The 13,438-nt window shown below is 35.0% G+C and overlaps 1 protein-coding gene across 2 annotated transcripts in view; it reads right to left on the bottom strand.

Moving 5' to 3' along the window:
* Nucleotides 1-13,162, bottom strand: part of IGF1 (insulin like growth factor 1) — a 46,802-nt gene extending 33,640 nt beyond the window's left edge. Inside the window, exons 1-3 of one of the 2 annotated variants that reach the window (XM_032689054.1) lie at nt 12,837-13,162; nt 10,367-10,437; nt 8,492-8,648 (exon numbers count right to left, since the gene is read on the bottom strand). In XM_032689054.1, the coding sequence (XP_032544945.1) occupies nt 8,492-8,642 (151 nt within the window). In that variant the 5' untranslated portion in view covers nt 8,643-8,648; nt 10,367-10,437; nt 12,837-13,162. The remainder of the gene's footprint in view (nt 1-8,491; nt 8,649-10,366; nt 10,438-12,836) is intronic. The other variant, XM_032689053.1, reaches the window with a different exon arrangement.
* Between the last annotated feature and the right edge of the window lie 276 nt (nt 13,163-13,438).

The raw sequence follows: 13,438 nt of genomic DNA, 5'->3' as shown, positions 1-13,438 counted from the left end.
GGAAAGGTTTCTCCTACAGGATATTCATAACTTAATGAGAGCTCTGAAAGTTTGTTAGTCCTCTCACTGACTGCAGGATGAATCTGAGTAGGTTGCTGATTCAGAATCCTCATTTAAGTGTCCAAAAGCAGATGGAACTAGTCTGAACCAGAAGTTCCTTATTCTGGATCAATCTCTTTAGTCTTTACCATTCAGAAGGTATGTAGATAAATGAAAAAGATGTATGTCTAGAAAGATCTGAATTTAAAAATCTTTTGTCTGAACAGACATGAAAGGAACAACATAGTCAATAATGTAAAATACAAAGGAGAACTTTTCTAATACGTCTCTCCTTCTCTATACAAATCATGGAGATATAAGAGCATCCTATTCTTCCTGGACCCCTATCCTTCTTTGAAACAAGAAGAAAAAAATCCAACAAAAACCCACCAAAAACATCATAAGGAACACTTTGATATTACTGATTTACAAAATATAAGTAGGGTTGTTTCACTAATACCTCTGTTTTTCAATCAAGGCCATTGATTTAGAGTAAAATGACAGAAACAATTAGAAAAAACCCAGAAGTGTTCTAAAAGCAAATATATGGTGGTTTTGCATTTAATCTTAGCTATATATTTCAGAAATAAACATGGCTTTTATTCAGGACATGTATTTGCCAATAATACATCTGATTAAACTAGGAAAATTAGACATACTATCAGTAGCTTGCTCCCAAATTACACAAGAAGAAATTAGATACATTTTCAGTAGCTTGCTCTCAAATTTCTTCAGTCTATGAGTCACCAGATTCTTCCTGCCAAACTAAATATGTCTGTGAAAGGCTGGAAACTTTAATGGAAAGAAACATAAAACTTGAAATACGTAGGAAAAACTAAGTTTTTTTTCATGGAAGACCTGTTGACTAGTAATTCAGGAATTCAGGGGATGTAGAAACAAATTATTACATCTTACTTGTCCACAGAAGTTTCAAGGTGTGAAACGTATACAACTTAAATCTGCTGTGGTAACCTAAAATAGATGTCCTTATTAGTTTTTATGTAACCTGAAGTAATCAATGGAGACTTACAAAAGGAAGCTGTAAAAATTTCATTATAAGTGTAGAAACTCATGCCTAGTCATTTTGATGGGGCTGAGTCAAAAGAAACCTTCAGTATATTTCAGACAAGTCTGAAAAATATCTCTCTTTTGTAAATTGAATTTATTATACGTGGTACGACACAGCTATCAAACATAATTAGCAATGTACTCATCTTTTCAGATCCACAGCCAGAATGGCATCTTCTCTACATTTTTCCCCACAACACTTAGGCTTTTTACACCTTTGCATGAGCCATATATTTTAAAATAATCTTTAGAATACAGACACATGAAATGTGTGTGTAACTTAAGTTACACACTTTTTGTGTGTAACTTAAGTTTTATCCATTGCCTTAGTAGGATATGGCTGTTAATTAACATTCTTTTGACATCAAAACAATTTTCAATAGTTTTACTTACAACTTGCTGTTTATGGGATTTAGGGGCATTAAGTGTTTACTTTTTTGGAGATAGAAATAGTAAATAAGTATTCTTAGAATATTTGTTTTCAGAAAGAAGACATGCATAAGTTTTGTTCAGTGAGCTGGGTTAAGTCAGAATGGTTTGAGACAATGTCTTCTTTTTTCTGCAGACTCAACCTTGTGTAAATTTCTGCCCAACACACAGAGACACAAACACCATAAACAAACAGTTCCATATAAAAACCCCATAATTTCAGGTTTGTGTGCGAGTCATAACTTCCTAACAGAAGTGCTTTAAGAGGGCACTCTTTCCCCACTTCCACACTTTTATGGGCACATAAGGAAGCAGAAGGTTCTGCTGTTTGGAAGCATCCTATTACTCTAGAAGAGTTAATTTGCAGAAATGGGAAGACTGGGATTGCAGCTGCATTTCAAAAGTAAGATGGGAAATATTTAAAAAAAAAAAAAAAAGAAAGAGAGAGTTGAGCTCTAAATTATTTCTTTGATGACAGGAATCTATTCCAGTTTTCACTAGGAAAGGAATTAACATGAGGTAAGTGAACACCTTCCGTTCTATCTTGTATGAGCAAGAACATTGAAAATACATGAAATTTGTCTGCACATGGTATTCAATCAGAAACCACAGCAAGTATCTCAGACTTGGATCTTATTTTTGTAGGAATTTAACTGTCCATAAGTTGGAGTGACCCTCTGGCCCCTCCAAATACTACATATATGTTAAAATTCCTATTCTTAGAACCTCATTCACTAATGCAAACATGAAATGTGTCTGTCATTACTTAACAATTAGATCCAGTACTTGAGCTTTATCTTTCGTAGTAGTTTTGCATTAAATGCACCACAAAGAAAGTATGAATTAATGGCTTTTTCTTCCTCTTGACAGTGAAGTTCCTGTGGTTATTACCAGGGATAAATTTAGCATACATTATTCAATAAGTATACACGTGTGATATTTCTTTTGTCTTGATTTCTAGACTGAGAAATTACTTAACTGTTGGTTATCCCTTGCATTTGTTGTCATATTTTTTAACAATTAAGCTTGTACCACACCTAAATATTGACATTTGGGTATGGTTTAGTAAACAAGTTCAGATCCATCCTTTTTTAGCAAAGATCTGAGAAGAAAATGGTTCTAAGTCTCTATTTGATTTTCAGTGATGTGAGAGGTTTGAAGCATGCATGAGAGCTAAAGTGCTGAATAAACCCTAGAGAAATGGCTGTATGAACTTCCATCTTTGAATGAGCACTCCGTATAGATCGCCCTAGATGCACAAGTAGTCAGTGCAAAAGGTTTTAATTAAGAGAGTGTGTAGTTCTGCTAAACTGTATAATTTGCTTTGTGACTTTTGTTACTGTTGATCAAGCATTGCAAATGCATCATTAATACCAGAACAAATGCAGAGGTCTATATACAAAGGTTTTGGCCAATTGCATAAAGTGTATGAATTGAAGTCAGCGAAGGGTTTTTCTTGGTATTTAAGATTCAGTGGAAAAGTAAGAGGGGCAGCTATGCCAAGAATTCATGCTGATCTTGCCAAGTGCTTCTTTGAGTGACTTTATCCAACATGAGACTAAACAATGTATTAAATACACATATAGCAGTTAGGGAATCAAATGTCAAATAACAGCTTCCCATTATTTGAAACCAAATCTGGAACTTGGTCTAGTGCATAAAAAAAAAGGTAAACATCATAAAAAGCACTAGCATCTCTAACATCTAACAGCTAATAAAGACACATATAAATCGAACTTCTGGCGAAACTGTACTTTGGTTTTGGTAGGAGACGCTTTTTGCAGAGTTGTTTCTTGCTGAAATTTTGATCAATTATTTGCTTCCAGTCACTTCATTAAAATCATCACCACTACAGTCCCGCTTAATGAAAAGGTTGAAAAATTATTAAATCCTTGGTGACCTGAGGAACTAGCTGCAGAGAAGACCTGCTAGCAGGGTCTAAATTTAGTGTGTTTTAGAGGATAAATCCTCCAAGACTCACTGTGTGATCCATGGAGAAAGAAGGCAGACCCTCTCACTCTGTTATTAAAGAGGTAATTTAAGAAGATTAACCTCACTAAACTAGAGTTAGACTTTATGAACACTCCCTATCCTTTGTTAATGTTGTAAAAAATAAGAAAATTCTTTCAAAGACTGGCGTATTTTCAGAGAACTTCCTCAATGTTTACTACCAGGGACAACAAAGCACACATCAAACTTATGTGTCAGCTACTTGGCTATACAGTGATACCATTCCAGAGGACAGAGCTGTCTTTCTTACAGAGGTATGTATTAGTAAATGTGCCTATAGTTCTAATTCCCTGAGCACTGACTCTTCAGACTTGGCTAGAGCTCCTTTCCAGGTTAGTTTTCCTATAAGGAAAGTAAGGAACCTGGGGATAAAGATTGACACACCCAAATCTTCCATGGATACAGTATTTGGACATGAATGGGGCATGCAGCCAGACCAAGGAACTTAAAAACACTCTTAGATCTTGCTGTGTGAACATAGCCAAGATGACCAGCAGTTTTTTGCAAAGATTTGTAAGACTGTCACTGACACCACAGTCTGTGTGTGTCCATGGCAGCTTTTCAGCATGCCTCTGCTGGGCTTCTAACACTAATGCTCCTTTCAATCAGGGATGCAGAGAGGAGCTAATGACTCATAGCTCCTACAGGTATGGAGTACTTAAAGAACTGAGTGCCATGCCATCTCTTGTAATTATGTTGATAGGTTTGACAGGCCTAGAAACTTTAATAACGTCTTAAAAGCAGATTTTCTGAAGTAAACAAGAAGCTCTTAACTAAAGGGAAACGGAAGAAACAAAATGTAATTGCCTATTGCTATACCACTTATTTCCTCTTTTCTAAGGCAGTAATTCCTCCACATACACCTTAGTTCTACAAAGCAATGAGATCTGATGACAGCTCTCATTACCCAAAATTATGTTCACGTTCTTATTCTGATTTTCTGATGATTATAAACTAATAGTCTTACACTATGCACAGCTGGGGATTTTCCAAAGGACAACACAAAATTTTGGTTGTCTTATTGGACAAAAGTGTAGAAAAAATCTGCAATAATTCTCCAAAAGCAGTTGACACAGGGAACATTAAGTTGGATACCAGAAAAGACCCGTCTTTTATGGCATTCACTGTTTCACATATGGAAGCATGTGTTAGATCATTCTCCATTCTCTGAAGAATATCAGAGGAACTTCATTGTCTCAGGTATCTTAATTCTGCTCCTTCTTTTCTATGCAAGTGATACTTCAGAAGATTCAATATAAGACCAAAGCAGTGTTTTTAACAGAAAAAAAGATAGAGTTTTAATTCATGAAGTTGATTGTCATGGTTTCAAATAGATGTTGCCATCTAACTGGGCTTTAAAAGTTAGAAGACTGAAAATGTCTAAGGAAATAAAAAACCTGTTTCTTTATTGGCACTCATATGTATTATTAGCCAGATTGCTATGTATTTATTGGAAAAGGTGTATTTTCAAAGGAGAAGAAACTAGATCAAAAAGAATATAGCATTTTCTCAGAGGAAACTACGTGAGCTTTCCTTTCTCGTGGTAGTAATAGTCCTCAAGAAAGAGTATGAGAAAGAATTAAATGATTGTCCAGCAAATTCGACACGCACAAATAAATAATTTTTTGACTAATCTACAAAGTAAATTCCTGTTATAAGACTAGACTATTCAGGCAAAATTTACCCCCTCCTGGGTTATCACTTCTGTAAGTTTCCTGTTATTTGTCCTTTTAGTTTTTCCAACATTCTCTGCTCTCAGCATTGTTTTGTAATAAGTGTAACATGGTAGACCTTCCTAGACATTAAAATTCAAATGAAGGTTGAAGTCGTCCCACTTTGCTTCATGACTGTTGAATCCAGAGGTTTTGAGACTAGAGAAACATTAATTGAGAAAAGCTGTGTTTAAGTGTAGCCACCTGTGTAGCGGTGACCAGGCTCTCTGTTGGCTTCTCCCAACAAAACCTAGCACACAGGAACCTGAGCGGCAGAAATTCTCTTAGAGAGATGTTCCTAGATAAAAGGTGGCAACAAACTGCTTTTCTCTGGTGAATCATGGGAGAAAAAAACAGCTGTCTGAGGAGTGGCCACTGCCTGTTGGAATTAAGTGTGACCAAGGAAAAAAGCAAATTCTCTATTTTGGGGTTTGTGCAATGTTCTCCCCTAAAAAAACTTTAAAAATGCTCCTTGACAGTCTATCTCATGAAGAAAGAGTGGTAGAAACCACATTTGACTTCCTCTTGAAGTCAATACTTTCCTTTGTGTGTGGTAAGCAGCTGGGGCATCTCCTGAGAAGCTGTAAAGAGTTTCCTTTTATAGCTAGAAAGTTGGGCAAAGTAGACTATATAAAGGAAATTTTTGTGTTCCAGTCCTAGCCATAGATATAGCCTTGTGGTTGTGAAGTACAGAATTTCAACAGAAAGTAATACAGTTATTTCTATCTTCATTTCCACCCACAGCTCCCAAGGAATAGTCAGAAGCTTTGACCTTGAATCTGAACCAGGAGTTGCACCTCAGCCAAAAGGTATTCTTTATATTTGGAGTCTCTAGTGAAATACAGAATGATGGAAGAAAAAGCTTCCCTCACAGCTATTTCCTGTGCAAGTTAAAGGCAAACACTACCATTGATTATACTTTATTTAAAGGAACCAGAATATAAGAAAGGAAGGCTTAAAATACTACTTTAATTGACATACTCTTTACAACAAAAGAAAAATATTCACTAGCTTTGGTAGTACATTTGCTATTTGCTTTACCAGTGTTACTGGGCTTACATTTTCCAGTTCTGTGTTTTAGATTGAAGGAGAAGGCTAAAACAGACTAAATTGCTTCCTTGTGAATCAGAAGTATTCAGGTAGAGGACACACATTACTTAGCATCCAAGGGGCCACATACATATCAGCTTCATAAAATTCCTATTGAATGATGCAACTGCAGTATGTTGATTACAACTTTGCAAGACTTTCCTAAAAGTGGTCATTCGTAAGTAAAATCTTCCACACTTTTCCATATAAAACAGGGTCAACATTTATGGTGTCAAGTTACATTATTTCAAGTGGAAACTCAGAATTTGAGAAAAAACAGAGAAAACTTAAGAGAAAGTCTTAACTGACAGCAGATAAAAAAAATCAAGACTGCAAGAGTAATGATCTCCTTTGAAACTTTGGAAACCCATTCAGGTATTTTAAAGTAGGGATGACTTAGCTTAGGGTAGAGATTTGAAACAGATTGTGAAACCTTAGAATAACCGAGATTGAAAACAAAGAGATTTATTGCTAATGGTTGGCATTTCACATAACCTCTTACCTTGAGGAACACAAAGTACGCATAACAGTAGGTCTGACAGCTTGGCAGTAACAGCTACTCTAGTGGTAAAAAGGAATGATAGCTCTCTGAACAAGCAGCAAAGACTTTGCTGGGAGAGAAACATCTAAGATACATACAGAGTAAAAGAAAAACTGCTATACTCTTCTAAGGATGTAGTATACATCTCATTGTTTACTGGTGCAGAAACAGGAGTGAGAGGTGTCAGTCTTCCTTTACATTCATTCCAACCATAAAGTATTTGTAGGGCACTCAAATAACCCCTTAAGTGTAATGGAGCTGGTGATAAATATAACAAATTTTGATGTATAAATGAACACCTAAAGAGTTGGTAGAAAATGTAAATTCCTTTATGGGAGATTCCAGTAGTTTCAATATTATGCTTAGCACCAGAATACTAAGTTCAACAGCAGCCTAGAATAGATGCTCATTGACAATAACTGAAGTGTTAAATACAGAAAAGAAAGGTTCTTTTGTGAATAGTGAATTACTTTGCATATACAAAACCAAGGTGCCCAGTTTCAAAAGTGAACTATAATAGAATGTACCAAGAAGATAGTGAAAATGTGAAAATGTCTACAATTTATATGTTGAGGAAATTATGTTTTTTTATAATTTAGAAGTGCAAGAATCTGAACTTCTGGTTTTATTGCAAGCAAGGAGTAAATATTGAAAGCAATAACTCCATGAATAGAAATTAATAGGAATAGGGTGGGTATGATCAAAAACCCAAAAATGATAGCTTAGAAGACAAGAATTATTACTAGACATGAGGGATGGGTAACCTCAGAAAAGAACATCAGAGAAGCATGTACTGTTATTAAAAGTAAATGCTAGCTTCAGAGGCTATAAGAACAAAAATTCTAGGATGTTTTGAACAAGTATGTTAATGAATGCATTCAGAATGAATGTATATTCCTAGCTAAAAGTTTCATTAACTTTGTTATTTGAGTAACAAATAGCTGAAAATCAGAAATAGATTTCTATTACTGACAAGGTGAATATTTCTTGATCCACACGATCGCAGAGTTAATTTTATCTGTTGCCTGTATTGGTGTTAGTCTTTATTATCTCACCATGCATGAATTTTCCTCCACCTGTATTTAACTGATGAAGCATGTGGATCCTTGGACGTGGTAACTTTCTGCTTGTTGCTGTCCAACTTTACTTTTTTTCAAACCAGATGTTGAAGCTAATGTGTTTTTAATATGATACAATGTGTATTTAAACTGTTTACTAGTAGTCTGACATAACAGGTACATGCACCTCTGCCTCATGAATATCTTGGGTCTAGTATGTGCTTTCATTCATTTAATTTCAGTGATAGGTCAGTGCGAAACAGTAATATAGCAGGTGGAATAGCAGCAGCTGGAAAGTGGTTAAAAACAATAACAAGTTTGAAAAGCAAAATTCATCAGAAACTCAGAGAGGTTGAACACAGGCACAACTTTATTCTTTACTGAGACTTCATGGTAATTGAAATCTTGAGTGTCTCTGAGATAAAGGATACTAGTCACAGTCGGCAGCCTCGGTAATCATAGCTAAGCCCATTTAGAGGAGTAGAAGACTCCAATGGATTACATGGAAAAGTTTAGCAGTTGAATGAAAGAAAAGGTTGACTTACTAAAGTAAAAGCCTCTGTCTCCACACACGAACTGAAGAGCATCAACCAGCTCAGCACCACAGAGTGTTTCTGGGCCAGCAGCAACAGAACTGGTTAAGGTGAGCAAACACAGCCCAAGGTAGAAGAGATGGGTGTAGGACACAGTGTGCATCTTCACCTGCCAAGGAAGCAAAAGCAGTGTCAGAATTTCCCAACAGAGTCTTAAAGAAAATAACTCCTGCACCCTTGTGAGCTGAGCATGAATATGTACTATAATTTCTTGGACAATAAATGTACTATCAGGAAATGTCTCATCATAATTTTGCAATGGTCTATGTGTTCCAGTCCATGTATTTTGTGAACTGAATATTTCCTCTGGTGAACATTCTTGGTTCACATTCACATGTAAGTTTAGGGAACCCTGTAGTGACTACAATTTATGGTTGCTCCTGCAAGAGGAGGATATGGGAGAGTGCAATAGACAGGCAAAGGGAAGCTTGGAATGATAGAAGTAAGGAAGAGAACTTTGAATTGGTTTGTCTTAGGCAGATAAGCTGAGGGAATACGAGATTTGCCTGCCAATGTACTGTGGGAAATGGGGGTGGCATATGATGGAGAAGAGCTATTTAAACTAAAAGCAAGCACTGGCACAGGAATAAATGGCTGTAAACTGAATGGAAGGAGATTTGGCCTAACAGGAAGAGAGTTCTTTATTAGGACTCCATGATTCTCCAGCTACCTTAAAAAGGAAAATATCAGGACAAACCAAAAAAAGTTTTAAGGTACAGCTTGCCAGTGTTATTGGAATTGATGTGGGACCTTCCATAGTAGAGGACCACAACCAGTGACTCTTACAGTCTCCTGTTACTAACAGGTAAATATCTGGAAGCATTCGAGAAATGAAGCCATGCTTCATTGACCTCCATTATATCCTCTTAGTCAGGTATACACGGTGGTGATAGTTTATAACCAAATGTAAATGAGAAAAGAATTATCTTTTTTCTGTACTTATGATTGAAGAAAGGCCAAATCTCAATGGGTGTAAACTTGCACCATTCCATTTATCCACTTCCTTTAGTATCAATTTATGTCCAAAGATCTTACCCAACATATCAAAGAAGATGAGTTTGTGTTTGTTTTTTTTTAATACTGGGAAGAGCTATTTACCTATAGTAGCAGGACACTGAAGAATGTGCTTAATGCATACTCTGAACTTACTTAGATCTCTTGCCAAAAATTCTAGTTTCAAAAGGTGTAAATCTGAATTTAATTTCATTCTCTTTCAAGGTTAACATTAGTATTGCAGTCAGGTAAGTTACAAATCTGTCTTCCACATACAGTTAAAATTGGCTTAAAACTGCTTTGTATTAGCAAACTAGTACAAAGTAATTGAAGTAAAATGATTAATCTTCCCTGAAGTTTCTTTCAGGGTTTCAGGAACCATTTAATCTTATTTCTTCACTGAACTTTTGAAAAACTGATGAAATTGTCTATTGTCTGATCAATTGGGATCTAATCCAGTGGGGTATTGAGTCTTCTCTAGTCAATAACTTTTAAGAATTCTTATTTTCTTGGCAAGGGATCTTAGTACCTTGCTAGATGAGTCCCCTATTTCCACTATGACAATAATGAACAAATCTAAATCCCATGATGTATTATAAAAAGAATGAATAAATATTTTCCCATTCACAAGAGTCTTTAGCCAACTTTGCCATGCAAAACCCAACAAGTTTGAATGCACAGACATGACTGCAATGTCAGATGGAAAAAGATTAGATTATAAATGAATGATGGTAACATGAGGCATTATTTCCTGTAATGATTCCATATCTTAACAACAACAATTTCTTTTTTCCTTTGCCATATTTTTGAATTTATAAGATAAATGTGATGCACCTGCAGTTTAAGATGGTTCCCAGTTCTGAGGAGGTAAAGCAGAAAGCTGTTTAGCACACTGCCTCAGAAAGCTGAAAGACATTACAAATACAAGAACATTATGTATTTAGCAATTTGTTCTCGTATAACATTTGGTCCAAAAATAAACATAAATTTTAGACATTTAACAATTTTTTATTTTTCAAGACTTCTCAGCTGGCTTGCATTTTCAGATAAATATCAGCACTGAACTACGACAAAACAGATTATCTACTGTTTTTCCTTTAGTGGAAGCCAAAAAGGCTGCACAGTATAAACCACAGAGAATTTCTAACTTTATCTCCAAATTTAACAACAGTCAAGAACTTTCAAACACATAAAAACTTTGCAGAAAAGAAAATAGACTCACATGTTTCTAGGGTTCAATCAATTATTTGATAAATTAAGTACTGTTTTCCAAAACATAGTTTAAGACTTTAACTTTACTTCATCATTGTAATTAAACACAACATTAATTGATTCAATATGTTTGTGATAAAATCAAAGTTCCACTTTATGTCTGAGGGGAATATTCTTGAGAAAATACAAAGTTGTAATCCAATATTGCTTCAGGTTCTCTACAATCAAGCAGAATACTTACATTATCCCCAATTTGACTAGAAAGTTGAGAGCTTAAAAGAAAAAGCTTTGCCATGTGGGTGGGGTTTATTGAAGCATCTAATTACATTAGGAAATTGAATACAGGTTCAAGATGAGCCTGGTTAAGCACTTCTTTTAGTTGCATAGAATGACCATATTTTCACAGCTGGAATTTCCTTTTTTTTCAGTAAAATAGCCAGCTTTTGCTGCATTCCTCTTTTAACAGTCCAGAAGAATGGTACCACAAAGGAATGTCATATATGAACACTCTACATCTCTTTTACTTCTTAATTCTACTATGTAAGTCCTCTTTACCTAAAAAACTATCAGTTGACAAAAGTTGTGCATATGAATTCTTCACATGATCAGTCATTTTAGTAACATGTAAGAACAACTGCAATAATTATAAATACCTGGAGTGGGGCAACATATTTATGGACAGTATATTCTATAGAAAGAAATCAAAAGATATATACTCAAAATTACATTTTACTACAGAGAGGGTGTGCCTGATTATCAAATCATAGTAGAAATATGTAATTATTATGCAATAACAGTATTCACTAGTAATTATTTTATAAATAAAGCCTATATACTCTAGAGCGGATCAAGGTTTAAATACTGTTAACTTTGAGTAAAGAATCTGGGCTACATGCTAACCTAAATCAATATGTTCCATTGATTCCAAGGAAGCTTGGCAGGATGCACAGCTGAGGAACTAGCACATTACTTTTATGTCTCTTAGTGCCTTGCTCAATACTTTAAAAAAAAAAAAATCTTCATCTTTCAAGTATATTGGAAGGGATGCCCACTTATACATTAAGGGAATGATTTCATCCATTACAATCACAGACCTGTAATTAGGTCATTAAGGAATGAGATAAGTGTGTTTTAAGTGTAAGACATCGTAAAAAAATAATTAGGCCTTAAACAATTAAAACAGGATAATTCTTTCAACTGCATAAATCTCCTTGCAAAATATTAAAAACAAAAAGTTCTTGACGGATATAAATTTGCTGATAATGGAAAGTTGAACTGGAGCCAATTGACAGAAACAGAGGTCAATGCACCTACTGAAGTCAAATTTACCTAAGACAGTTTATATTATTGTGCAGACATTATAGGGTCATAACATGAAACTTCACATGCAAACTTTCCTGAAACAGCCCTCCCTAGAAGGGAGAACTTGGAGATGAACATGTAAGGGAATTTCCATTTTCTTTATGTACAATTTCTTAAGCTGTACAAATATGCAAGGTCAGCAAGAGTCGCAGCTGGTTTCTAATGTAGAAAACAAACTGAACTTCTCATTTACTTTTAATTTATGAAAGCAAAAAACAAGCAAATGCTACGATGCTGCCAGAAAATTGCTGCAGTGACAACATCCCTTGAAAGTTTCCTTGTGAAAGCATGAACATTTTCTCTGTAATTGTGTATAATAAAACTGCAGAAACTTAACATTTGAATAATACCTTTTTTCCTATAAAACCCTGCACCTGCAGAAAATAGCTAAAAGTTCTTGTTTTCAGAAGCATTCATTAACAATATAGACAATGATGTAATTGGACCTTTTAATAATGACATAACTGAAATATTACAAAGTTCTCTGAATAGAAGTGAAATTTAAGACATGTATTTGCAATAGTTTACCCTTACAGTCATCTATGTAATTGCAACTATTACATACAGCCATTTTCCAGATCACATAAAATTGCATGTTCAGCAATTTATAAATAATTCTCAGTTCTAAAATAATGTTATTGAAAAGTGCACAATACTCTTCAAACCAGAAGCAGACAATACACAGCAAAATAAAACTAAAAAATTATTTGAAATAGTAATAAAGATTTACCTTCAAGAAATCACACAAGCAGCACTTAACTAATTGTGTTGAAAGACTGTTGATTTTTTCCATTGCTTCTTAAAAGTGCAAAGTCTGGAAATGAATTTGTTAGCAGTAATGATGAGAAAAAAGAAATCCAGAGAGATGTGAGATGTTGAGAGCAATGTCACATTTCAATATTGAGGACTTTATTCCATTGCGCAGGCTCTATCTGCTCTGATTTTAGCAGTGACAGTGAGATTTAGCAAACAGAAGAGGGATTTAGAGAAAATCCTCACATTTATCTACATTACACAGACACTGTAGACAGGAAACAGCTGGGGGAGCATTTGCCTTCTCTCTCTCTCCCTCTTCTGGCAAAGTTACCGAGTAAGGACTTTTTTGGGCATGGTGACAAATAACATCATACCTTTGCATTTTAAAACTAGAGCACAGAAGCGTATTTTTTTCCCTTTAAAAAAATGTGAATTAGTGACTGAGGGGTTAGCAGACAAAAAGAGCTTGTGCTGCCATGAAAAATAAGAAGATGTATTCTAGTTAACTTTCAGATAGCTGTGTGTGCATTTGTATTTATGTGTGTGTGTGTCTGCATTTCAAATACATAAAAACTT

The sequence above is a fragment of the Chiroxiphia lanceolata genome, chromosome 5 (genome assembly GCF_009829145.1).
Source record: "Chiroxiphia lanceolata isolate bChiLan1 chromosome 5, bChiLan1.pri, whole genome shotgun sequence".
In the NCBI taxonomy this organism is placed as follows: Eukaryota; Metazoa; Chordata; class Aves; order Passeriformes; family Pipridae; genus Chiroxiphia; species Chiroxiphia lanceolata.
The sequence above is the reverse complement of the archived record's forward strand: the minus strand, read 5'-3'. Positions and strand labels throughout refer to the sequence as shown.